The sequence below is a fragment of the Pan troglodytes genome, chromosome 1 (genome assembly GCF_028858775.2).
Source record: "Pan troglodytes isolate AG18354 chromosome 1, NHGRI_mPanTro3-v2.0_pri, whole genome shotgun sequence".
Taxonomy (NCBI): domain Eukaryota; kingdom Metazoa; phylum Chordata; class Mammalia; order Primates; family Hominidae; genus Pan; species Pan troglodytes.
The window spans coordinates 87,443,491-87,470,903 of NC_072398.2; the positions used below are offsets into that span (position 1 = coordinate 87,443,491).

Here is a 27,413-nt window from a genome sequence, read left to right on the forward strand (position 1 = left end):
CACACCCGGCTAATTTTTGTATTTTCAGTAGAGATGGAGTTTCGCCATTTTGGCCAGGCTGGTCTTGAACTCCTGACCTCAGGTGATCCACCCACCTTTGCCTCCCAAAGTGCTGGGATTACAGGCATGAGCCACCGCGCCCAGCCAAAAAGTTCTTTTTTTTTTTTTTTTTTTGAGATGGAGTCTCTGTCGCCCAGACTGGAGTGCAGTGGCGCAATCTTGGCTCACTACAAGCTCTGCCTCCCTGGTTCACGCCTTCTCCTGCCTCAGCCTCCCGAGTAGCTGGGATACAGGCACCCGCCACCAAGTCCAGCTAATTTTTTTTTTTTTTTTTGTATTTTTTTTAGTAGAGACGGGGTTTCACTGTGTTAGCCAGGATGGTCTCGATCTCCCGACATCATGATCCGCCCGCCTCGGCCTCCCAAAGTGCTGGGATTACAGGCGTGAGCCACCATGCCCGGCCAAAAAATTATTAAAAATTAGCCAGGTGCGGTAGTCCCAGCTACTAGAAAGGCTGAGGTGGGAAGATCACTTGAGCCCAGGAGTTTGAGGCTGCAATGAGCTGTGATCCTGCCACTGCACTCCAGCCTGGACTACAACCCTATCTCTTAAAAAAAAAAAAAAAAAGAAAGAAAGAAAAAAAGAAAAGGGAAGAGGATAGAGGGAACTGATGACAAAATGGAACTTCTACTTTTTACTCCTTATCTTTCTGTATTATTTGGGCTTACATGCTTACAATGAGCATACATTTTTGCCTGAGTGTATTTATTAACATGTAAAATATATGATATGATCCAATTTTTTTTTTTTTTTTTGAGACAGAGTTTCACTCTTGTTGCCCAGGCTAAAGTGCAATGGTGCGATCTCAGCTCGCTGCAACCTCTGCTTCCCAGGTTCAAGCGATTCTCCTGTCTCAGCCTCTCGAGTAGCTGGGATTAGATCCAATTTTTAAAACACAAATACACACTGCCACAGACAGGAATGTGGGTTGATATCCTTAAATGTTAGCATTAATTATTTCTGGTTTATGGATTTATGGGCGATCTAATTTTTTTGTTTTCCCTATCTGTATCTTAATTTTATAAAAAGAATACATTATTAGTGTAGTGAAATAATTTACATATAAATAAAAGGAAATAAGTTACTACTATGCAATTTATAAATAAAGGGACATACATTGTATCTACAAAAATGGGCAAAGAATAAATACACAGGAAACTCACAAAAGAGGAAATATAAAAGGCTAATCGTAAATTCTCTAAATTCTAAAGCATATAGTTTGGCACAAACTATATGGCAAAAAGTAAGCCCTTAATAACGCAGTAATTTTAATTATTATCCCTTTTTACTAAAACAATAAGTGTGCATGAAATCTGACTGTGGGACCATAAAAAGTGAATACTTTTTATCCTACCATAAAAAGTGCAACAAATGTTGCACAATGTTACTGCGTAGAGTCCCAGGAAAATGAAGCCTCTCCAAGGGCACTCACCAAACCCTCAAGGAGACTGCCAGTCATGTTTCTAATCTGCCTGGGATGACTTCTCTGAGAAGGTCACATCCTTCTGGTAACTACATTGGGAGAATAGCAGAGCAGGACATGTCAGCAATCTCCACTCAGGGCTCATCTGAAGTTTGACTTCCCGTGAACTTGTGTTGCAAAACAGTGTTTTATTTGCCATAGGAGGAAAGAGAAGAAGACATGGAAACAAGAATACAAGGTCATTGGCAGAAGAGTACAGTCATGCATTGTTGAAATATGGGGATACATTTTGAGAAATGCAGGCTATTTTGTTGTGTGAACATCATAGCAGGTACTTATACAAACCTAAATGGTGTGGCCTACTACACACCTAGGCTGTAGCGTATAGCCTATTGCCCCTAGGCTACAAACCTGTACAGCATGCTACTGTACTGAATACTTTAGGCAATTGTAACACAATGGTAAGTACTCATATATCTAAACATAGGAATAGAAAAGGTACAATAGAAATATGGTATTATAATTTTATGGGACCACCATCATATATGCAGTCTGTTGTTGAACTGAACATCATTATGTGGTGCATGACTGTATTCAGTTTTAAGAAAAGGGGCACTCACTCTATATTCTAAATCCCCATCTCTCCTCTCCTCCCCCTATCCTATCCATTCCTGCCTTCCTAAGAGTCTCATCACTGAAGAGAAACAGACCCCAGGCAGTTCAATCTACACTCCCACCAATACAGCCTTGAAAAGGTAAACAGAATGTTGTTTTTATAATGTTTTATTATAAAAGTAATATATGATCTTTATAGAAAAATAAAGAAAATAAAAATCATCAATAATTTTATCACCCAGAAACAATCACTTTTAATGTGCTGGTAGAGGTTAGTCTATTTTAACATTTCTGAAATCATATAGATTTACATGATTGTTCTCATGTAACCTGTAACATAAGCATTTCCCAAGTTGCTATGATCTATTAATAACAGTGGTTTGATTAATTGGATTGGCTGTGTGGATGTGGAACGGAAGAGCCTTGATGTCAAGAAGAGCTGAAGCACGGAAGGTGCAGTAGGTCATTTGGGACCATATTGTCTGTGGCTTTCAGGACAGGGAGCTTCAGGACTCAGGTAGATGACTCTGGAAGAAACCTTCTCTTTTGGAACTGCAGCATCTCCCTGTCCTCCCCAACGGGAATTTAGGCCAGGAAATAACCAGATCTTCCCTCTCTGATTTTCTTCTCAAATCCCAATGCAAGACAATGGAGACTAAATACGGTTCTGGTCATCAGGCTCTTCCAGAGCATCCGGGTGCATGAGAAGTGAATAGGTGATTGTGTTCTCAGCCTAGAGAAGGCAGAAACCAGCAGTAAGGATCCACAGAGAGGGCCTAGGAAAGAAGGCAACAGAAAAGGCAACAGGGGAGAAGGGAGGGGGAGATGGCTGGGATCACTCACCCCAACTTTGTCAGCCTCGTCAGGATTAGTGGGATTGGCTGTGGGAAAAAGAAGAAATATCAGCCAGAGCACTGCTAGAGAAGAGGGCCTGCCTGTGCTGATGCTGAGGCTGCAAAACCAACGCCCAAACTAGAGCCAAAGCAAGCACTGCTGACCCTGTCTTGGGCCTCTAGGCCAAGCACTGGGTAAATATGACCTCATTGATCGATGCATAGGGTAGCCCAGCCACAGCCTTCCCCACAGGCCAAGGTGAAAAAGTGGAGCAGTCACTTGAGCTGCATTCTTTTCAGGGAATTGCTGAGCTTTCCTAGAAGCAAACCAGGAAGGCTTGGGATCTGAGATATTGGGGAAGAGGTGGGGGAGGGGGGTGTTCAGCATCAGAGTGAAGTAAAGTCCAGATTTTTGCTGGCCACAGATTTCAGGGAGAGAAGGCTGAGGGCCATTTCCACATTGTCTAAATGTAGTGCATCTTTGTTGGAACTTTGAAAAATATGGTACTCCATGGCATTAAAAAGAAAGAGAGAGTGAGTGAGAAAGGGAGGAAGGGAGGGACGGAAGGAGAAAGGAAGGATGGACTTTGGTTAGTGTCTGAAACACACTGAATTCCCTCATATTTTGCCATGAACTGACTTAGCCAGTGTGAAAAGCAGCCACAGTATCTGCAAAGTGGCATTTCTCAGGAAGTCAGGAGACATCTGAGACAATGCATCTAGTCTCTTCTCTCACCCCCTGAACACAGAGAGCCTTTATTGCCATGCTGTAAACTCTGCAGTAAACCACATTCTGAATTCCCATTCTAATACATTTCCCAAGAATCCCAGCAACCCAGCTTTGCCTTTTGGGAAAGGATTTTTTAAAAACCATTTATGCAGCCCCAATGCCTGGCTGCAAAAGTGCCTTGTGAAATGTGCTTATGCCAGTGCAGACAGAACCACACAACAAGATGGATAATCCAGTTGCTTGGACTTTGTTTTTTCCAGATCTGTTTTGGCCCTGGTGTGAACACAGGCCCCTATCACCACTGGGCCTGGCCAGCAGACATGCGACCTTGCTGCAAGCACAGCTGAAACAAGTGATATTTTGCTCAAGCTCTTAAATCTGTTGGCTCTGCTCTGAATCATACTCCAGCCATCTGAGGTGGGGTCTTTGACAGCCTCTTTTTTCTGCCTGTTCTTACTGTCATGGAAGCCCCCAGAGAAAGCACTGGTTTCCTTTGTGCTCTGACTTTAACTACAGTCTGGAAGTTGCCTGGCATCCTCCTGGAAGTTCCTTTACACACTCCCACCTGGGCCAGGGCTTGGGTGGCCCCTGGCTCTCGGAATGTCAAATCTAGAAGGACTGAGAGGTCACCCTGGCCACCCACTCATTTCCTCAGTGAGGAGACTGAACCCCATCAGGGAGACTGACTTGCTCAAGGCTCCACTGTGTGATGGGGGCAGAACCAGGCCAAAATGCAGTCAACCTTGAGTGCATGGGCATCAGAACCGAGTTTTGCCCACAGAGTAGAGCCCACTAGTGCCCCTAGTCCCCCAGAATTTTCTCAAGCCCAAACCTCCTCTTAGTGTTCCACAGACAGCTGAGCCTGGCCACTCCACCCCATCCCTCCACAGAGGCAGATTCCTCAGCAAATCGAGGGGTTTCCAGGCCTCCTCCTCCTTTCCCCTTAGACTCCTGCCTCCCACATCCGATTGGCCTCAGTCTTACAGCCCCTAGCCCTATCCTTTGCCAGCTCTGCCAAAGCTCCACAGAAAGACCAAAGTATCTCTGATTTCTTGCTCTGGAAATATCACCAGATTCCTGGTACCAGAAATTCAGACACAGCCCTCTCCTCTGTATCTGGGACTGGTGTTTCTCTTCTCATCTCCAGAGAGGTCATCTTTAGGCCCAGGAGTTAGACTCAGAGCTGACCAAGCGATTTGAGCCCCAGCCATCCTCCCATTGCTGCTCCCTCCCTGGCTCCCAGCTGAACTTGCACAAGCCCCTTCTCCCTGGCTCCAGTCCAGCCGGCGCCCCTGGTGAGCCATCACTGAATCCCTGAGACAACCTGTACTCACCTGGTTTCTTGGGGAGGGTCTCTCCCATTTCCCTGCACTCAGGGTATCCTGGGAGAGCTGGGAGGGGCACACAGGAGGTTAGTAGGATTAGGCAGTGGGGCCTGAGTCCTCAGGACCAAGGACCAGGGCCAGGGTTGGATGGGACCAGCTCAGGCCTTCCCTCTGGCAGATGTTTCCTGTCCTCCCACCCCCAGCTCCCCTGCTCAGAGGCTGCTCCCGCCTGGAAAAGGGCTGGTCCAGAGGCAGAATTCAGCTCACCCGTGGGGATGCCCAGGAGTGTCAGAAAGGCCACTCCATGGCATCTGTCTGAGGCTTTCTCTGCCTTTTAAAAACACCCCTGTGTCTCAGTCTGTCTCTCTCTCTCTGTTTCTCTGTATTTACTTATCATCAGTAACTGAGGTGTTGGCTATGAACCAATTGAAAAGTGCTTTGTGAGGTGTTAGTGGGATTATTTCTTTCTTGGTGGCTTGCAGTACCCTCTCTACTCCCCCTTCGACACCCATATGAGCCCCACCCAGCTTCAATCCCTGCCTTGGCCCAGTGCCTGGGGAGTCCTCCTTCCCTAGCTAAGCGCTGCCCTCACACACCACCTCCTCCAGAATGGCAACAGCCCTGTTTGTGTGCTGTTCCTGCCTACCAGGCACTGTGTAAGAGCATCAGCCTCTTTCATCCCCATGGCAACCCTGTGAGGTAAGTCCTATTAGTGTCCCCATTTTCCACTTGAGACAGCTGAGGCACAGAGAGGTGGAGTGACTCACTTGGGTCATACAGTTGGTATGCTGTAGAACTAGATTTGAACCCAGGCAGTCTGGCCCCACTATGTGCACTCCATCACTACACTACACTGCTCTCCCCAAGAACTTCTCCAACTGCCTCAGCACTTGTTGGGCTATGGAGCCTCCTCTGTACATCTATCCTAGGCTTTTCATGTCCCTATCATTGCTCTTATCCCATCTTATTATAATGACCCTGTCTTCCTCACAATGCTGAGAACTCCCCAAGGGCAGGGACTGGACTTCATCTTGGCATCACCCACCACGTCTCACGCATTGGCTGACACATAAGCTAGTTTGTTCAAGTCTTGTCAAATGAATGATCTAATAAACGAATGAATGACTATAATACAATACGGGCCTAGATCTGAATGTGTATCTAGCTCAAAGAGAGGGATTCTGGCAATGTCTGGGGTTAGGGCCTGGGCCAAGTGGAAACTGATAACAAAAGGGACCGGGAGGAGCTACAAACCTGAAATCCGCTTTTTCCTGCAGTAGATCAAGGCCACTACAGCAGCAACAATGGCCGCTACAGCAATCCCAGTGACCACAGCCACAATGATCCCCATCGGTGAAGAGCTGGGCGCTAGGGAAGACAGACATCAGGACAAGCAGTACTCTCCGTGTCCCACCTCACCCCATCCAATGCTATGTCCTAGTGTTTGTCACCCGAAGCTCTTCTGTGTCTGAGTCACTCACTTCTGCAGCACTCACTACATCCCCAGCCTCATCTGCCAGGGTTTCTGTGGCTGGACTTATGCCTCCTGCCTACCGAGGTTTCTCCACCAAACTAATAAAGGCACATTGGTGAGCAGGCAGGAGCAGAGGGAAGGGCTCCCCTTAGCCCTCAGGGGCAGTGGGAAGGGTGGGCCCAAAGCCTCCCATAGCTGGAGGCATCATTACTCTATGGAGCACAGCCTTGAACAGTCCATGACGTGCCAGGCTTTCTGGAGTGAATGGCTATAACATGAGCCATGAGAAGAATAAAGGCAAACCTCAGTTCTTAGGAATGCCCAGGAGCTTAGGGAACCTCTGCACCAACGAGGGAGCTCTGCTTCGCTGCCATCCTTAGTCTGGGGCCTGCATTTCAAAGTGGAACAACAGCCTGGCCACCTATCACCTGAGGGCTCCAAGCTCTGGCCCCTACTCCTGCTCATTGGTCAATACTTAGCCAGGCCTCCACACCACTCCTCTTTGCTCCAGTGCCCAATTTTGCACTGTGGCCTTTCTCAGACCTCCATGTAGGCCCATGTGACCTCAGCCCTTGTCCATCCCCTCTTCTCCCCTCCTTACATCTTGGCAGACTCCGCATACCTTGGACAGTGATGGTCACAGGCTTGGATGAGTACAGCGTGTAGCCTATGTTTCCTGTGCAGTGGTAATCACCACTGTGACTGTGGTTTGCTTGTGGGATGGAGAAGTTGGGATCCGAACGGGAAAATTTCTTGGATTTTCCATTCTGGAAGAATGTGACCTTGACCAGAGGCTTGTCCTTCCAGCTGTGGCACCTCAGCACGATGGTTTCTCCCTCCTGGAACTCCAGGTGAGGGGTCTGGAGCACCAGCCACTCTGAAAGACACAAAAAACCACAGAGGACCCGGGAGGCCTTGGCTCAGCTCTGAGACCCAGATCTTCCTTACTGGTGGGACACGATGTGCAGAGGGAACAGCTTAGGTCTGAAATCAGACAGTCCTGGACTCTAATGCTGGCTCTGTCATTTATGAACTCTTGGGCAAATAATTTAAGTCTTCTGAGCCTCAGTTTCCTCATTCGTGAAAATGGGCATGATAGTGTCATGTATCTACAATAGCCCCTAGCACATAATAGGTGTTCAGGATACACTCATCTCCTCCTTCTCCCAGGAAGGCAGCTGCAGCCTTTTCCTGCCCGACAGGCCTCTGCAGGAAGAACACAAGAGACCCTAAGATGCCATCTCTTCCATGTCGAGGAGGGAAGGAAGAATCCAGTGTGACCGAGGAGTCTGCATATGATAAGGACATATGCCTTTGTGGACAGTAGTAAAGTCATGAATGTGCAACAAATGTTACCTGATGAAGGCTACTTGGTAAATTTACTTTGGGAATGTTAATAAATGTGGAGCTTCTTTCCAGCAGGGTCTAAAGGCAGCAGTTTCACCAGTGGGTCATTCGTTTGCTGTGTACTTTTGAGGAAAATTTGCTCTTCAGGTGAAGGGAGGGGACTAAGTGAAAAGCCACAAGGACAATGTTCATCACAGTCTCATTGTAACTTTGCTTTACAGAGAGCCACCTTTCAATGGGAGCTTTGTAAGATCATCAACCTCTCCAGCAAAATATTTATTAAGCTCTGCCCAGTTTCAGATGCTGGAAATACAAAGATGGGTAAGACACGACTTTCATCTCAGGTTTCCCACAGGCTGGTGGAAGAGAGAGACAGAGAAGAGCACCTAGCACAGTGAGAATGTGGAGAAGGGGCATGGAGGGCGGGATGGGGGCAGGGAAACACTGATTCTCACCAGAAGCCTCTGAGGGAGGCCTTAGTGCCCCACGGAGCAGGTGAAGAAATGGAAACTCAAGGGTTAAATGAATTCATCATGTTGTATAGTGAGTCATTTCCAGGGCTAGGATTCAGTTGTGGTCTGTGCTTTTCAATTCTGCCATTAAAATGGAAATGGGTTTTATGCAGTAGGGATTTCCTTCTGCTTCTCTCACACTTGGCTGCCTGTTTTTGGCGTTGTAACCTTCTGTTCAATCAGAACTGAGGCAAAAACAACCACTGATATGTGCTGAGGCAACTCACAGCGATACTTCCCAGTAAGCAGGCCACCCCCCTTTCCTGCAAACCTCTGCCTGAAAGCAGATTTCATCTGTCCTGGCCCTCCCAGGTCCACCCTGGGGCCTTCCTCCACTGACCGGAAAGCACAGTCAGATGCACAGGGTCGCTGAGGCTGGTCTGGCCAGTCTGGCACGTGTACTCCCCGCTGTCATTGTTGTTGGCCTTGAACCTGTAGCTGGGCTGCGTGTGGGTGGGGATGAGATTCCCATTGTGGAACCACTGAATGGAGTCGCTCTCAGGGCTGTGAGTCCCCCGGCATGTCAGAGTCACAGAGTCCTCCTGGAGCACGTTGATCCACTGGGGCTCGAGTTTCAGCACAGCCTTTGGGGGAGCTGCTGAGGGGCAGAGAGAGGAGGTAGCGTGAGGAAGAGGAAGCCCAAGAGCCTGAGAGGCCCTGAATCTCAGATAAAAAAGCACCTGTAGGCCTACTAGGGGCACCAAAAGCTGAGCCAGGCCCAGAATGGTTCTGCAACTGAAGGCAGTTGCTTTTGCTCATACATCCCACCACAAGGGCCCCAGGGAGCCCAGGACTCAGACAGGGCAACAGGGAAGAAGGAGCGAGCAGGCAAGAGAAACACCCTAGAAATACATATACTTTACCAGAGATATCTTCAACAGTTCCTTCTCTCTCTCCCCACCAACCTCTCCCCACCACCACAGACACACAGACACCCCATACATACATACTCTTTTGAGACTAACTTTTCTCCCCGATAAACAAAGGCATTTGGACACTAGTGGATAAATTTCCCCTGGGGCTGGCTGAAGATAAGTGGGGGCTCTGGTGGAGATGGCAGGCATGGGAGTTGGATATCAGGTTTCCGTTCTGACCTAATGTCATTCTGTATACTTTAAAAACGAGGTCAAGATGGCCCGTCCTCACACCCAAGCATAGACGAGCCTCTCTGGCCTCAGAAGGATAAAGAGAGGGAGAAAAGCCGGAGGGCCAGTCCTGGAGCGGTGGAGGCTGAGTGGCACAAACACAGAAGTGCCCGGCAAAGTGTAGCCAGAGGTATGCAGAGACCACTCTGTCAGGGAACAGGCCTTGGAGCTCTCAGAAACATGCACAGTCAAGGATTTAGCAACACAGGGGGACAACATATGCAGGCCATGTGATTTTGCATGTGCCTGAATTTTATTTGGAGAGAGGAAGCCCTTGGTTTTATTTGGACAGCGGAAGGCAGTTGAGAGAGAGATCAGAGTTCTCATTTTCTGTGACAGCTCCCCCATTTGAACACCGTGGCTGCCTACCACTTGCCTCCGTGGAAGGAGGAAAAGGAAGGAGGAGAGTGGAAGAGAGAGCAGGGGATCTTTCGGGAGCAATTACCCTTTCCTGGCCCTGACTTGGTACTGGGCTCAGGTGCTGGCGCATTTAGAGCACCTCCAGACAGGGCACTGGGAGGAGAGGAAAAGGGGACCCGAGGGAAGGAAAGGCTGTGGGTGGAGTACTTACCAGGTGTCCCAGCAACAGGAGCTGTAAGACAGAAAGCAAAGATCAGCCCACAGTGGACTGTCTGAACTGACACCTGCCCACTTTGGCCCAGAGACTGCCCAGGCCCAGAGCGCCCTTCACCTTCAGCACAGCCCTCATGGCCATATCCCCTGGGACTGGCTGGATGAGCTGCACTTTTAAAAGGACTGAGAACTCCCAGTAACATACAAAAATGAAATAAAATTATATAACACCCTCTTCCACCTGTTTTGTGGCATTTTCCTTTGGCTGACCCCTCTTGACTGATTAAAATAAATATGCCTCTGGAAAGAGGTCTCTGTTGGGCTTTACATATGATTTATACATCAGTATAAATAATTTTGCCAGAGTTTATCCTGAGAGCAAGATTCGCTCTTTTGTTGGGAGGGGGTAGAAATTGCACAGGTAATCCATGATCACTACAGAAAAATAGAAAATACGCAGGAGCAAAATATTATCACCTTGGCATACATCCTGTTGGATTTTTTTCTGTGATCACACACACACACACGCTGTTCACATACAGACATACATAAGTGTAATGAGGATATACTCTAAAAACTGTTCTTTAACCTGATTTTTCACTGAGCAATGCAAGTTCTAGAAGATGAATCTGTTTCTATGTTGTCATTTTATTTTATTTTATTTTATTTCATTTTGTGGGGGGACAGGGTCTCACTCTGTCACCCAGGCTGGAGTGCAATAACGCGATCTTGGCTCACTGCAACCTCCGCCTCCCAGGTTCAAGTGATTCACCTGCCTCAGCCTCCCAAGAGCTGGGATTACAGGCCCGCGCCACCACACCCAGCTAAGTTTTGTATTTTTAGTAGACAAGGGGTTTCACCATGTTGGCCAGGCTGGTCTGGAACTCCTGACCTCAAGTGATCTACCCACCTCAGCCTCCCAAAATTCTGGGATTACAGGTGCGAGCCACCGTTTCCCGCCCATGTTGTCATTTTAAATGGCTACACTATATCCTACTATTTGGCTGTCCTGTGATTTATTTAACAACTCTTTTGCTTGGCATTTAGGTCTTCCAGATTTTTGCTATTAGAAATATCTGATAAAAGGAGGAAGAGACTGCAAAAGGGCACTAGATCTGTGACTTCATGCAGGGGTAGGGAGATGCCACTGGGTTAAGAAAAGAGCTTCCATAGTGGAGGCAAAGTGTGGGCTAGGGTGGATAAAGATTTGTGGGTGCTGTTATTGGGTAAAGAAGCAAAGCTGGGTCCTTAGGTGAATCAGAGCTCTGTGTGTGTGTGTGTGTGTGTGTGTGTATGTGTGTGTGTGTGTCCATCTGTCCATGGGTGAAGGTTTTCTCTTGCATCTGGGCTGAGAGAAAGTCAAGAAGCTTCCAAGTGCATGTATATTTTCAGGGACAAAAGTACGGAAGGAAATGGAATCAGAACCAAGAGGTAAAAAGGGGGCAATGTGGAGAAAGTGTTGGCCTCAAAGTTTACAGAACTGGATTCTGGTCCCGATGCTCCAATATCTCGAAATATATATTTGGACCAATCACTTCCTTCCTTTGCATCCAAAATTAATCAACAAACCTGCATTAGCTTCCTACTGCCCTGCAATGCATGCTGAGTTCACCTAAGGGAAAAGAATGTTAAGTCCCTACTTCCACTGAAGACAAGAATCTAATGGTGGAGATAAGCACATGTATAATCTGATGTAAAAGAGATGACATTAGAGGAATTTGGATAAAATGCTATGGAGGTTCAGAGAAAGAAAAGATCCCAGGGCTCTGTGTTTGGGAGGGTTTGGGGTTCATAAGGAGGGGAATCCCACGGAGAAGATGGGACCTTTCAGGTTCATCAAGGACCTTCCAGAACTGATAGGATTTTGGCTGAGAGGGAAAAGGTATTCCACAGGAAGGAGCAGCAAGTACTTGGCAACATTCCCAGCAAGTTGCAGCCCAACTTCTACTTGATTTCTGGTCTCTCCTCAAGCACTTCCAATAATGAGGGACAAAGCAGGAAAGCAAGGTAGAAGTCATACTCTGGAGGGCTCCTAGTACCAGGTGGTGTGGCAGTGGGGGAAAGCACATACTGAGTTTAAATGCTGACTCCGCTACTGCTAAGTGCCCTTTCACAAATTACTTAACTTTTCTCTGCTTCAGTTTCCTTGCTTGTAAATGAAGATAATGACAGCAGTATCTACCTCATAGGGTGGTTGTTAGGATTAAATGAGATAATCCAGAGAAGGCATTTAGTGTGCTACATGACACATGGTGAATTTCAAATAAATTTAATTTTTTTTAATAAGTTCACTCCTTGGTTCAGTATACAGTGGGAAGTCACTTAGAATTTTCAAATTGGGGCTGAAAGTGCAGTGTCAAATAGATTGGAACAGGGCAAATGCCAAAGAGCTTAATTAAGAAAGAAACTAATTGTGATGGAAGAATGAGGTCAGAGAAAAAGAAAAAGAAAAAAAAAAAGAGATGACTGTAGTGATCCAGAATATGTGGATAACCCATCAAACAACTGGCCTCTTCATTCCTTGAACTGCTCAGCATCAGTAAACTTTCTTTCTTTGGAGATGAACTTTCTCTGCTCAAGTACAGCCACCAGAATAATCTTTGACCTTATCAAGAACCCCAAAGCATCCATCTTACCACTGGCTGTCCTTGAGCACATGTTTGCCTTTACCTCCCACCCTCCCCCATCTAGCTTGAATTCAATGAGGCATCATTATAATTACCTCCTTGCAAATCCCTTAACTTCGTTGCCTTTCTCTATCTCTACCAAATGCACCTGTATTCCCCATGCCTTTACTTGCTCAGCTGCGTGTTATTGAAATTACCACACAAGAAGGCAAACTGTTGACGCAGTAAATGTCCGATCACCGCATTCAAAAGGACACTGAACTGCCATTGTGGCACTTTTTTCCAAGAAATTTGCTCTGCTACTCTGAGTAGTGACACTCATCTTTTCCTCATTCCCCAAGCTTTCTCGTCCCACCCTCTGCCTCCAGTCCTCTCTCATTTTTAGCTGATGCCTTTCCTCATATTTCACAGAGAAAACAAAAGAGGTTACACAGAAGATCTCACATCGTCCCCCGACTAAATCTACCAGTCTTTTCTGCATCTCTACCTGACTTCTCCTTCCTTGCATTTCACTGGAGAAAGCATCTCTCCTCCTGTCTATGGTCAGTCTCAAAGCAAGTACTCTGGATCCCATTCCCTTTAATCCTCTCAAAGGTTTCCCTTTCTGTTATTCACTTTCTTTTCTGCATCACCAGTTTCTCTCTTAGCTGGATCTTCCCATCAATGGTAAATTTATTTCAGCATCTTCCATTAAAAAAAAAAAACAAAAAAAAAAACTTTTCCTTGACACCACATATAATTCCAGCTACAGCCCCATTTCTCTCGGTTTTTGTTGTTGTTGTTGTTTGCTTCACCCAGGCTGGAGTGCAGCGGCACCATCTCAGTGCACTACGACCTCCGCCTCCCAGATTCAAGCAATTCTCCTGCCTCAGCTTCCCAAGCAGCTGGGATTACAGGCATGCACCACCACGCCCGGCTAACTTTTGTATTACCACCATGCTCGGCTAATTTTTGTATTTTTAGTAGAGATGGTGTTTCACCATGTTGGCCAAGCTGGTCTTGAACTCCTGACCTTAAGTGATCCACCCACCTCGGCCTCTCCAAGTGTTGGGATTACAGGCATGAGCCACTGTGCCTGGCCTGTCTCATCCCTTTCAAAACTAAATTTCTCCATTGTTTTTCTTACATAGGCTGTCCTCATTTCTTCTCCTCTCATTCACTGTCTAATTCTCTGCAATTTGGACTCGGCCCTCAGCAGTCCACTAAAACTTTTCTTGTCAAAATCACCAATGGCTTCATGTTGTCATAGCAAGTGGACACATTCTGTTTCTCTCCGTCTTCCCCATGTCAATATGTATCTTCGTTATCCACCCAGCTACATAGGCCAGAAACCTGCAAGCCATCTTTTAACCTCTCTGTCTCCCAAAATCCAGCCCCTTCCACACCAGGAAGTCTTGTTGATCCTGCTTCCAACTTAGATCTTGAACCCACTAACTTCTCTTCACCCCCTTTATAGACACTACTCAGTTTAAGTCACCATCAGCTTTTTCCCATATCTTAATTTGTCCCCTCACTTCTTATGGTCACCCTACAATCCATTTTCCATAAAGAAGCTAGTTCCTTAAAAAAAAAAAAAAAAACGAAATCAGATGATATCACTCCCCAACTTACAAGCCTTCAGTTGCCTTTCTTTGGTCTTAAAATAAAATGGAAATGGCCTGCAAGCCCTATCAAATTGGGTCCGTGCTTCCTTCTCCAGCCTCAGCTCAGATCCCTTTTCACCTACTCATTGAGCTTCATTAACACTGGCCTTCCTGGCATTCTTCAAATTTGGGGATTTTCTGTATGCCAATCCCTCTACCCTGAAATGCGTTCTTGATCACCAAATGGCTGAATCCTTACCATGTTGAAAGTCTCAGCTTAAATGTCACCCCCTCAGAAAACTCTTTACATAACATCCTGTTTAAAGTAGGCTGCTCTCTTCTCTTCCCCACAACTAATCTTATCACAATACCCTGTTTACATCTTCATAGCCCTTTTCCATTTGTACTTATGCCTTCTTGTTTGTTTACTTACCGTTTATATCCCTCAGTAGAATATAAATTCAAAGAGAGCAGTAGCCATATTAATTTGATGTGCCATTGCTCTGGAAATCATTCACTGGTTGAATCTAGGTGGGAGATAAGAGAGCCCAAAGTTGTACTGACAATAGGAGGTGAAGAAGAGGAAACAGATGCAGAAGAAATTTAAGTGGCAGAGAGAAGTTGGCATTTAATAGACTGGGGGGGTGATTTAAGTTGGATAACTAGGAAAAGGGTGGCTGCGCTTACACAAATACAAATGTTAGGAGGAAGAGAACATTTGTAAGGAGGAGATGATAAGTTGGATTTTGAATATGCTTTGTTTTTGAGCTGGAGAATCATTTTAGAGGTGTCCAACCAGCAGTGGAAATATAAAATTATACTTGACAGAAGCAAGCAAGAGAAATAGGTTTAGGAGTTATTGACATAGAAGTGGTAGCTAAAAACCTGAGTATGTAGGATTGGCAAGGGGGACGGTGTAGTGGGAAAGAGAGTAAAAAAGAAGAGGAAGAGGGAGAGAAAAAAAAGGAAAAGATGAGGAAAGGAGAGAGAAGTCACCAATTATGTATCCATTCCACAGTTAATAAATAGTAGTAAATACCAAATATGCTCCCACCCGGTGTACTTATTGCTTCACAATAAGTTCATTGACCCCGTATTTCCGGTCAGGAAGGCTGTCAGTCATGTTCACTGATAAGTCTCCAAGTCCTAGAACAGTGCCTGCACATAGAATTTGGAGAGTCAGCAGGAGCAAAGGTGGTAAAAACAGAAAGTGCAGTGTACATACTGCCTGGCTGTAGAAGATTCATGTGGGGTGCAATGGGGAACACAGTTTGCAGGGCAGAATTAGAGTTTTTGCAGTGGGCAATGGAGCAGCACGGAAGGCATTTATTAAATGCACTGACACAGCCATAGCTGGACCTGAAGATGCCGTGGCCTTGGTGGGCAGCATGGATGCAGGGGAGGGGAGACAGGAGCAATCAAGACCCTATCAGAGGGTGCTATAAAAATTGACTTATCAAGTGATGAAGACCTAAATGTGGCAGCCCCAATAAGAATGGAAAAAAATGGGGTAAATCTTTGATGACTTAGTAAAAGGCAAATGGGAGAAAATACCAAAGATCTTTCCCAGGAGTCTTGCCCAGGTGGTAGAGAAGCACATCACCTCTCTAGGCCTGAACTTCCCCACATGACAAATGAGGTAGTTCACTTTACTTTCTCTTCTACTTTAATCCATTCCATCCTATTCATGGGGGGAATACTCTGTCTTCCTTACCTCTTTCTCCTGTAGCCCAGTATCATCCTGCATTGACAGCCAAGAGCCGAGGGCCCCCAGAGCTGATCACGTTTCACTAGTAATCACATCACACAGCTTGGCTGAGTGGCAATATGCTTTCCTCTAGAATGTGAGGGTGGAAGCCCCAGGAACTGAGCTTGGAGAGATAGTCCTGGCAGTAAGTCTCCCCTACTTGGCCTCCCCTAGGCTTTTCAAACCACTCAGCATAATCAGTCGCCGTCCCCTGTCCAACAGCTGACAACATGGTTAGAAAAGAGCCCTCCATTTTGGCCTAAGACCCTAGCTTTCTTGCTGATCAGATGCAGTACTTCCCCATCATGGTCTGTGTGGTAAAAAGCAGCATGCATGATTTCTCTGGTCCCACAACAGATGACTCCAGACTTACCCAGGTTTTTGTATTCTCAGAGCCCCTGTTCCCTGGATAACTCAGATCTCCCTATGCTTCTGCCTAGGGGAATATTCTTACACATGAAGACAATAGGCTTCTGCTACACGAAGTGGTTTCAGGGGCACAGAGAATGGCCACTGCCACCTCCTCCCAAAAATGCATCTTACAACTTCCTCCCTACCCCTTACCCAAGGCAGCACTGGCCCTCCTGCCTAAGATTTGGTCTTTTGTGAAACATAAATTTCAAAGAAGGCAAACACTCTGGCCATTCATTTATCATTCAAGTATAGGTTACTAGACGTTTCTCAGAGCGGGTTCTGATGTGGAAAGCAACAGAACATCAAGAGTCTGGGTGTTCAGTAAGATTGGGTGAAAGACACTGAAAAAACCCTGAACTCTGCCACATTGGATGACTTTCCAAAGCCAGCAGAGTCATCAGGGTTTCATCTTCACCAGCCTGCCTTCCCTCCCCTGGGTGTCCTGACGGGCTTCCCATGCCACCCCTCATCCTTGCCCAGGGTTATCCTCAACTGAGGTTCCCGTTCCTCTCTCCCTCCTGGGGGCCCTGACTCACCCAGGAATAGCACAGCTGTCCACAGAAGCATATGGCCCCAAGGCTGGGGGGACTTGCAGTCAGCCCAGTCACTCTCAGTGGCAAGGACAGGTAAGAATGACAGGATTCCCATCACTCCCTGGAGCGAGCTGGTGCCCAGAGCACAGCAGTCACAGCCTTCTCTCAAAGCTTGGCGGATTCTACCCTAGAGGGCAAACAAATTCTGGAGTCTGAAAGGGGAAGTGAAAAAGAAATGTTCTGTTTTATCACAGGCTCCTCCCTTTCCACCCTCTTTCCTCTCAGTCTTTCCCTCCTAGAAGATTCAGAGCTTCCCAGAATAAATCTGGTGTAGCCCATGTTCAAATTCACAGAAATTTTAGAAACTAGGGAAACAACTCCCTTCTTCTTCCTCTGAGGCCACAGCTGGCCTGGGCCTCTGGGAGAAAGAGGGAAATGGTCACCAAAACTCAGCTCAGAACCTCCTGTTTCAGTCTCTATCCTCCTGAGAAAGGGTGATGGAGGACAGCGTGCACCAGCAATCTTCTAGTACTTCTACTTCCATTTGGAGACCCAGGCCCTGGAATCTGGACGCTTCTTGAAATTGAGCATGGGGACTCCAGGCCACCTACCATCATTTAATTTTCTCTATTGTCATAATCCCAGACTCACTGCTGAGTTGTGGAACAAGGACAAGGAGGTATGTCAGGATGGCAATAGAATGACCACACTCATCCTCATTATTCCCCTGCCCTCATTCATTCTTTTTCTTATTCATTCTTCTATTTAATGAATATCCCAATAAGTATCTATTGAGCACCAATCTGTGCCCTGGTTTTGTATCTTGGTCATTTTTGCCACCCTCATTTCCATCCCTGTTCTCACTGCAATGGCATGGTGAAAGAGCATGGGCTTTGGAGCTGTGTTAGGTTTCGGGTTGAATGCCAGGTGGCTTCTCAGAGTGTCAGGTTCCAATCTGTAAAAGTGAAGATTATTGTGCCTACCATTTAAGCACAGTTTCTCAGCCTCAGCACTATGGACATTGTGGGCCAAATTATTCCTGTGAGGACCTTCCCCGAGCATTGTAGGGTGTTCCGCAGCACTCCTGGGCTCTACCTGTTAGATGCCAGTGGCACTCCCAGTTGTGAAAACAAATATGCCCCCAGATATTAGCAAGTGTTCCCCAGGGGACGAATTGCCCCTGGCTGAGAACCACAGTACTACAGGTTTTTGGGAAGTAAAAGAGAATATGAGGGTTAGCAAAGTGCTTGGTACATCGTGGGTGTCCGGTGAATGCTAGTTCTCTTTTCTTGCATTCTGTCATCCTCCTCATTACCATTTGTTCACCCTCAACATCTCCAAAACACGAGTTTCTCTGGAATCTCTCCTGGGGCCCCTTTCTGGGAACTCTTTCCCAAATGCCTTCTCAGGAAGCAGGCTGTAATACTTTAATACTTAAGGAAATGACACTGTCAAACCTTGTTATCACACTCTGTGGTCTTCAGAAACCTTCAACAGCCCCACCCACTCTGACGCATGCTTTTACTACTGCCCCCGTTCTACCCCCAGATCCATCCCCAGCTCCTATCTAATTTCTAGGTTAAAAATTAGTTTTTTTTTTAACTGGCGATGAGATAACAATGAGCTGGCATCAATACTTTGTAAATATCATTAGAAATAAAGGCACACAATATATAGGTAACACACTAAGAAACCAAAATTAATATTTACTATGTAAGCATGTGAATTCTTACTGTAAAACCAAGGGTATCTGAGACAGGTGGCAATTAATTTAGAAGTTTATTTTGCCAAGGTTAAGGACATGCCTGGAAGAAAAAAACACAGAATCACAGAAACAGTATGTGGTCTGTGACTTTCTCCAAAGATGAATTTGAGGGTTTCAATATTTAGAGGAAAAGCAGGCTGGGGGGGAAAGAGGAAGAGTATGGTAATCCACATGTTGTAAGGGAAAAGTAGCAGGTAGGGGAATAGTCGATTATGTATTGTCTTGCTCTCGGTAAATTGGCACTTCATGTAAGATAAGGTAGAAACGAGTAACCTGTGGAGATTTTCCTTTCTTTCTTTCTCCTTTCTTTCTTTCTTGCCAGAGTCTCTCTTTCCCTTTCCTCTCCTCTCCTCTCCCCTCCCCTCCCTTCCCTTCCCCTCCCCTCCCCTCCCCTCCCCTCCCCTCCTCTCCTCTCCTGCCAGAGTCTCACTCTGTCGCCCAGGCGGGAGTGCAGACGTGTGACCTCGGTTCACTACAACCTCTGCCTCCCGGGTTCAAGCGATTCTCTTGCTTCCTCCTCCCAAGCAGCTGGAATTACAAGTATCTGCCACCACGCCCTGCTAATTTCTTTCTTTCTTTTTGTTTTTTTTGTGTTTTTAGTAGAACTGAGGTTTTGCCATGTTGGACAGCCTGGTCTTGAACTCCTGACCTCAAGAGATCCACCCACCTTGGCCTCACAAAGCGCTGGGATTACAGGCATGAGCCAACACACCTGGCCATCTACGGAGATTTTTAATCTTTTATCTGTAGCTATCTGCTTAGGATCGAACAGAAAGTCAGTTTCTTACATGACTCAGCTTTCAGTTTAATTTGTTTTTTCTTTTGGCACAGTGTATTGGAATCCTGAGTTTTATTTTCCTTTCACATTATTACTATGGAGGAGGCACTAGACTCACATTATTTCTAATTTTCAACAATCCCAGAAGATAAGTATTATCACCCTCATTTGCACATGAAGAACTTAGATTCAGAGAAGTTAAGATGATTTGTCCAAAGCTACATGGTTAATAAGTGGTGGAGTCAGAATATGAAACCAAGTCTGCCTGACGCTAAAGACTTAGGTTTTCTACAACACTAAAGGAGCTTCACAAACAGTATGCAGGGACCACCTACATGCCTTGTATGAGTTACCAGCACACAGAACTAATGAGTGGCTCTCAGGCCTAGGAATAACCAGGTAGGGCCAGTTGCCCCTGGCTGAAAGCAGCCTCATTTGTTTACAACTTTACTTGTGTGGTTTTCTCTGTGCCATGATTTAAAAATGATCAGGAAGTCCTACACAGTGCACATGCTACTTCCCTGAATTGTCTCAGGATCCAAATACCACTACTAGACATTTGACTGAGACAAAAGAACCAGACAATATCTTTTAGATGACTTATTAAAGGAGATAGACACAGAGTCAGGTAGGGCATTTCCAAGGACACTAAATCAAAACAGAAATGAGTCTCTTTTTCCCATCACAGCTGGGAAAGGGAAAGCACAAAATACAAGGAGATATTTCTAAACAAAATGGTTACAAATAGAGGGGCACACTATTTATTAAAACTGAAATATGTCAGTCAGAAAGGAAAATTCTTGGGCAGGGCCCAGTGGCTCACACCTGTAATCCCAGCATTGTGGGAGGCCTAGGTGGGCGGATCACTTGAAGTCAGGAGTTCAAGAGCAGGCTGGCCAACATGGTGAAACCCTGTCTCTATAAAAAATAAAAATTAGCTGGGCGTGGTGGCGCATGCCTTTAGTCCCAGCTAATTGGGAGGCTGAGGCACAAGAATCGCTTGAACCCGGGAGGCAGAAGTCGCAGTGAGCTGAGATCATGTCACTGCACTCTAGCCTGGGCAACAGAGCAAGACTTTTCTCTAAGGAAGAAAAGAAAGGAGAATTCTTTGAAAGGGATGATTTTATATAAAATGTGTATTCTGGTAAGGGGAAAAGTATGAATAACTCAAAAATCATGAGAACCCATAATGAAGATGCTTGGAGACAGACCCAGATCAAGAGCCTCATCTTGTCTCTTATCAGCTGTGCAATCTTGGACATCTTATTTATCCTTTTTTTTTTCTTTTGACAGAGTCTTGCTCTGTCACCCAGGATGGAGTGCAGTGGCACGATCTCAGCTCACTGCAACCTCCACCTCCTGGGTTCAAGCGATTCTCCAGCCTCTGCCTCCCGAGTAGCTGGGATTACAGGCATGTGCCACCATGCCCAGCTAATTTTGTATTTTTAGTAGAAACGGGGTTTCACCATGTTGGCCAGGCTGGCCTTGAACTCCTGAACTCAAGTGATCTGCCCACCTCGGCCTCCCAGAGCGCTGGGATTACAGATGTGAGCCACCGCGCCTGGCCTATTCATGCTTTGTAAGCTCTGTTGTCTCATCTGTGAAATGGAGATTACATTAGTACTCACCTTATAACGTGAAGATTAAATGAGAAAATCCATAAATAATGCTAAACACAGAACCTGCCATATAAATTTAGTCTTTATCTTTATTATCATTAAAAGGCTAGAAGAATCTAGTCTCTGCTTCCAGTTGGGACTAGTGTTTATAGACCCACTTTGGGAAGGCAGATAAATGCTATAAACTCAAATGGTTCCAATTTTACATACTCTCAGATTCCAGCCTGTTGATTCAGAATGTACTCCTTTCTTTTTGTTCTGCTTGGTTGAATTTTGTTTCTCTTCCTCTTAATATCCTGACCACAGGCTCAGTGAATCCCTGTGGTTGTTTTTATCAATCCTCTCTACAGTTTCCTCCTTATAGCCACTTCCCCACAAGCTGAGACAGCCAGGCACTACAGTCAGCTGCCAACCCCAAAGGAGAGGGAAGCCTGGCAGAGAAGGCAAGCACCAGGAAAACAAACAAAAAGGATGATTGACTGATGGAGGCTCTGGTTGGAGAGGCCTCAGCCAGGTCTAAGCATCAGCCACACCTCCTCAGGGAATTCAGGTCTTTGTGTTAAAGCATCATCATCTCTAACAACCCATTAGAAATGCAAATACCCGGCCAAGAGTGGGGGCTCACACCTGTAATCCCAGCACTTTGGGAGGCCAAAGTGGGTGGATCACTTTAGCCAGGGAGGAGGGAGAGAGTAACCTTTCTAAGTTTTATGGCTTGCTTTGGGGAAGAGGGATTTTGGTTTCTATGACTTGCTTCAGGGGAGAAGGAAGGGTAAAGGACAGAAGGGCAAGAGAATGTCAGAGAGACCTTGCTTCTGAGGTCTTCCAATCTCCCTTAGTTCAAAGCACTCAGCAGGCCAAAGTGCCATATATTGGGGTATTGTTTCTGTGCCCCAGCTGGCGACACTGGGTAAAATTGGAAATGAGTCAATGCTTATCATCATTAGGAACATGGTGGTTAGAACCAGGAAGAACTTGTAAAAAGTATCCAATTATTGGTGAAAGAACAGACAAATAGATTAATGGAACAGAATAGAGAGCCCCCAAATAGGCTCACATGAATAGAGTCAACTGATCTTTCACAAAGAAGCAAATGCAAAGCAACTGAGAAAAGTCATTAAAGACCCTCGTTTCAGAGGAGTACTGCCCCACACCCAGGAGGAAGGAATGGTACACAGGCCAAGAAGAATCTAAACACACAGGCCTTGCTAAGTTTTCCCCATCAGTCTGTTAGCATCAGACTCTACCCTTTATCCAGTCACATTTCTACAGGGCTAGGCATTCCTCATTGAACCTAAGCATAAAAACAGAGTCTTCCCTGAGTCTTTGGGTCTTCATTTCAGAAGGCTCCTGCATCATGTAAAATTTTGATAAAATAAAATAAAACTTTGACAAACTTTTCTCTTGCTAACTCATCTTTTGTTGTAGGAGTGTCAGCTATGACACTCATGATGGGCAAGGAAAGTTATCACAACTTTCCACCTCTATGAAGCTCCAGATTCTACTCTCTCTTCAATGATGATTTTCAGTATGAGGGTGCCCAGTCTGCCACAACCTGTCAGGGACAGAAGAGAGTTGAGATCTTAGGTAACACCTGGGCAGGCTCATCTCTGGGGCAACACACAGAAGGGTGAGGACAAAGAGATAGCTTACTGTAAGTGCCACCCTAAAAAGGTGCTAGCCAGGAAGGAAGATGTAAGCCATGCCCTGGAGAGAAAGCAGAAGGGTCGAGAACTGGAAATGTCCATTAATCAGGTATCCAAAGCAGAAGGACTGATGTGTTAGGAGTCAGAAGCAGAAGGGAGGGTGCCGGGTCCAGGGCCAGTTTGAAACAAATCTTGTCAGCCAGGCGTGGTGGCTCACGCCTGTAATCCCAATACTTTGGGAGGCTGAGGCAGCCAGATCACTTGAAGTCAGGAGTTCGAGACCAGTCTGACCAGCATAGTAAAACCCCATCTCTACTAAAAATGTAAAAATTAGCCAGCTGTGGTGTCACACACCTGTAATCGCAGCTACTTGGGAGGCTGAGGCAGGAGAATTGCTTGAACCCAGGAGGTGGAGGTTGCAGTGAGCCAAGATCATGCCACTGCACTCCAGCCTGGGCAGCAAAGAAAGACTCTGTCAAAAAAGAAAAAAGAAAAAAGAAACAAATCTTGCCACCATCAAGTTCCCATCATCCATTTCTCTTTGTGCATTTATTGGCAGATTGATAAGGCAGGAGAGATCCTAAAAGTGATTGGAATGTAAATAAAGGAGATCTCTGCCTCTACTAAATAAATATACAATAAAAATTACAAGGAGATCTCCTCTGACCAAGGTATTTCAGTAAAGTTGCAAATATGAAGGTAAGTATTGCTGCTGGTTGAGTAGTCTTATGGAAAAGCCCTTCAATCGGGTCGCGGTTTATCGTTCTAGAAACTGAGAAAAGTATTTTGTACGAGAGGACAGTGGAAGTTCCTGCTCAGCACCTGTTCTTTCCTGTGGCCTCCAGTCTCAGTAGAGACCCTAGGAGAAGAGTTTACTGTGACTGGAGCAGAAGAGCAGGCTGCAGTTAACTTGGTCCCTGGCAGAATTACAGAAGTAAAATGAGGTCTTCAGGAATCACTGGAGGGAAATGATACTGAGAGTGGCAATAGCAACAAATTCTGAGCAGGAAAGCAATAACTCATGGGGATCAACTAGTGACTGATTTACTCAACCCATATCCAGTGCTCTAACCCAATGTTGACTCTGCTAGGTAAGAAAGATGGGGTGGGGATGGATGGGAGGAAGAAATGAAGAAATGAGAAGAACAGTGGTCTCTGTCCTGAGGAACCCTCATTACAATGGGAAAGATAGGATACATGCAGGAGACAGATATAAAAACAATACACACCTATCCTGTGCTTCACCTGAATTAGAGCAGAAAGTCGTAGAATTAAAAATTGAGGCTGGGCACGATGCCTGATGCCTGTAATCCCAGCACTTTGGGAGGCCGAGGCAGGTGGATCACCTCAGGTCAGGAGTTTGAGACCAGACTGGGCAACTTGGTGAAACCCCATCTCTACTAAAAATACAAAAAATTAGCCAGGGGTTGTGGCACGTGCCTGTAATCCCAACTATTTGGAAGGCTGACATAGGAGAATTGCTTGAACCTGGGAGGTGGAGGTTGTAGTGAGCCGAGATCACGCCATTGCACTCCCGCCTGGGTGACAGAGTAAGCAACTCAGTCTCAAAATAAATAAATAAATAAATAAATAAAAATTGAGGAAAAGTGTGAGTGTTAGAAGAAACAATTGATTATAGAGCCAAAATATCTAATCAGAAAGATTGTGATTTCAGACATATCTGCACAATCTCTCTTCTTTACCTCTTCCCCCTGTAGCCCACTATCACCCTGCATTGACAGCCAAGAGCTGAGAGCCCCTGGAGCTGATCAGATTTCACTAGCAATCACAGCACACAACTTGGATGAGTGGCAATATGCTTTCCTCTAGAATGTGAAGGTGGAAGGCCCAGGAATTGAGCTTGGAGTGATAGTCCTGGCAGTAGGTCTCCCCTACTTGGCCTCCCATAGGCTTTTCCAACCACCCAGCATGATCAGTCCCTGTCCCCTGTCCAACAGCTGAGAACATGGTCAGAAAAGAGCCCTCCAATTTGGAGGGTAGTTCTGAATATTAAGGTACTTCTGAATAGTAAGAAGTAATAACATAAATGTATGAAGAATATAGTAGCTCAGAGAAACAGGCTTGCACCATGAAGGGTTAGGACAGTCATAAAATGGAAATCACGTTTATATGAGAAACAACATAGCCTCAAGGAAAACAAAAGCCAGTATCAGGCTTTGGTGAAAACTTAGAACAAGGAGAGATTGTAAACTAACCAGAGGTGTGAAGAGCAAATAGCAGAGCCTACCTACATAGCACAACTCCTGCCTGCATGGCCATCAGGACACAGTCAGTGCCGACCTCAAGGACACTTTTGATGATAACTTTTAAAACATACCATTTTACTTTCTGCTTTTTAGATTATCAAGTCATGTGAGAAACAGATAACTTCATCTAATTTCTGTGCTTAAATTCATTATGCCCTGCCATTCTGGTGATTTTTCATTTTGGACTTGGCCATTTTGATTTGTGGTATAAAAACAGCTGTGAAAACCAGCCTCATTAAAATGTTTTCATTAGAAACACCCCCCCAAAAAAACCTGTATTAATTAGAAACACCTGAAAAAAAACAGATAATACACAAAGTGATAACTTTTCTTGAACCCGTCAGAGTGCTGAGGTAGTGAGGCAACCAAGTACCCTGAAATCTAAGAAAAGACAGGTGTTTCTAAAGAGGGCTAGGATATGAGCACAGGCTCACCTGTAAGACAGCGTGGAAGGAAGGCAGGGCTACCATTCAAATGGGTTAGAAGAATTCAGCTAAAATTTTTAATAAATCGCTGAAAGCCAGATGTGGCCAAGAACTGAGAGCTCATGATACAAGGGCCATTCCTACCCATTTGAAGCATCTTCATGGGCCTCCACCAGAGCTCATGAAAAGCTTGTGGCCAGGGAATACATACCTAGGTAATGGAGCAGCCATCATTCTGGGAAAGGCATGAAGCCCACCTGAATCCTTTTTTCTAAGGAACAAATGTCTTAAATCACTAGAAGAAGGGCCCAGGGCACATGAAAAGAGCCCATTACACCTGGAGGAAAGGAACAGGAAAAAACAACAACAACAACAACAAAAAACAACTCTCTACCCTTGGGGAAGGGGCTGGAACCCATCCCGAGCCTAGATGATTCCAGGTCTTCTACGATTGAGTGAGATCTAGGATCACTGAAAAAGCCCTATCCTCAAGATCCAGGGACAGAAGGCCCGATTAAAACTGAGGCGGGACTAGAACAGCTGTCACAGCCCCACACGTTCTTCTTAGCCACGGCCCTGAAAAAATCAATAAGAACAGCGGCTATTGCAGCAAAGAAAGAGTTTAATAATCACAGGGCCAGCCATGTGAAGAGAGCAAGCAGCAATTTCTCAAACACATCTCCCTGACAATTCAGAGACTAGGGTTTTTCATGGGTACTTTGGTGGGCAGGAGGCTTGGAAACTGGAACAATTAATTGGCTGGGGATGAAATTACAGGGGTGTCTAAAGCTGTCTTCGCGCAGCCAAGTCAGTTCCCAGGAGTGGGTGGATCTCAGGACCTAGTGGCGTCTCTTGGTCTACTGAAATGTTGAATCTCAAAAATACCTGGAAGGCTCGTTCTTCAGGGTTCACAATAGTGATGTTATCTATAGGAGTAGTTGGGGAAGTTATAAATTTTGCAATCCCCGGTTACGTGACTCTGGTGCAGTAAGCAATATGCTACTGTAAGGACACATGGAAAGCAAGGAAGTGAGGAAGATACACTAAGCAATGGCAGGTCATTGTTTAACTGAGTCTATTCTTCAGCAAAGTTAAAGTCCCTACCATATTTTCACCTTGCCTTATGAATGCAGTTTCAATCTTGAACAAGGAGGGAGTTCAGTTTCCCTTGACTCAAAGTTTAACTATAAACGTCACTCATAGCTATTTTGACCTCCATGCTAGAATAAGAAAAAAAAAACTCGCCTGTGGGTTAGAAGCAGGATGGAGTCAGTCATGTTAGATTTCTCTCTTTATTCGTTTATTTTTTATTTTTATTTATTTATTTATTTATTTATTGAGATGGAGTCTTGCTCTGTCACCCAGGCTGGAGTGCAGTGGTGGGATCTTGGCTCACTGCAAGCTCTGCCTCCCTGGTTCAAGCAATTCTCCACCTGCCTCAGCCTCCCAAGTAACTGGGATTACAGGTGCCTGCCACCATGCCCAGCTAATTTTGTATTTTTAGTAGAGACTGGATTTCACCATCTTGGCCAGGCTGGTCTCGAACTTCTGACCTCAGCTGATCCACCTGCCTCAGCTTCCCAAAGTGCTGGGATTACAAACATGAGCCACCACGCCCAGCCAGATTTCTCTCCTTATTTATATATATATTCTGCAAAGGCAATTTCACAACGGATAAACCTCTGCCCTACCTCCCAGGCTAGCAAGTACTGAATAAGAAGCAAAAGTACTCTGCCACTGAAGAGAGAATCTCTGAGGTGCAGGCACATACTTTAGAAAGGCCTAAAGTTGGGGTAGTGCAGGAAAATTGAGAAAATACCATCCGGGAATACCGGTGTCTCTTGGTCTACTGAAATGCTGCCTCCACCCAAGCACAAGATAACACTAGAAGAATTTGAAGGTAACTATGGCAATAATAAAACCCGAACCCAGCTCAACTCTTGACTAGATTGGCCCACACTAAGAGCTTACC

General features: G+C 45.7%; 1 protein-coding gene across 4 annotated transcripts; it reads right to left on the reverse strand.

Annotated features, from left to right (window-relative positions):
- Window positions 1-2,250: 2,250 nt before the first annotated feature.
- On the reverse strand, window positions 2,251-17,178 carry LOC748765 (low affinity immunoglobulin gamma Fc region receptor II-b). 4 transcript variants are annotated; one of them, XM_024349665.3, is made up of 8 exons: window positions 16,945-17,178; window positions 10,036-10,056; window positions 8,660-8,914; window positions 7,083-7,337; window positions 6,241-6,354; window positions 4,996-5,052; window positions 2,942-2,979; window positions 2,251-2,831 (listed from the first exon to the last, which is right to left on the reverse strand). In XM_024349665.3, exons 1-8 carry the CDS (start codon window positions 17,054-17,056, stop codon window positions 2,754-2,756), a joined length of 930 nt encoding a protein of 309 aa, XP_024205433.1. In that variant the 5' UTR covers window positions 17,057-17,178; the 3' UTR covers window positions 2,251-2,753. The 4 variants fall into 4 exon arrangements, with proteins under 4 accessions (XP_024205433.1, XP_024205432.1, XP_024205442.1 ...); XM_024349664.3 differs by having other exon boundaries at window positions 8,660-8,917; window positions 16,945-17,163; XM_024349674.3 differs by lacking the exon at window positions 4,996-5,052 and having other exon boundaries at window positions 16,945-17,161.
- Between the last annotated feature and the right edge of the window lie 10,235 nt (window positions 17,179-27,413).

Bases quoted from the DNA above. Each gene is read 5' to 3' on its own strand.
- LOC748765 (XM_024349664.3), bottom strand. From the start codon at position 17,056: ATGGGAATCCTGTCATTCTTACCTGTCCTTGCCACTGAGAGTGACTGG. The intron at 8,918-10,035 runs GTAAGTACTCCA...TCTGCCCCTCAG, and splicing joins TCCTGTTGCTGGGACACCTG to CAGCTCCCCCAAAGGCTGTG. The intron at 7,338-8,659 runs GTCAGTGGAGGA...TGTGTCTTTCAG, and splicing joins GCATCTGACTGTGCTTTCCG to AGTGGCTGGTGCTCCAGACC.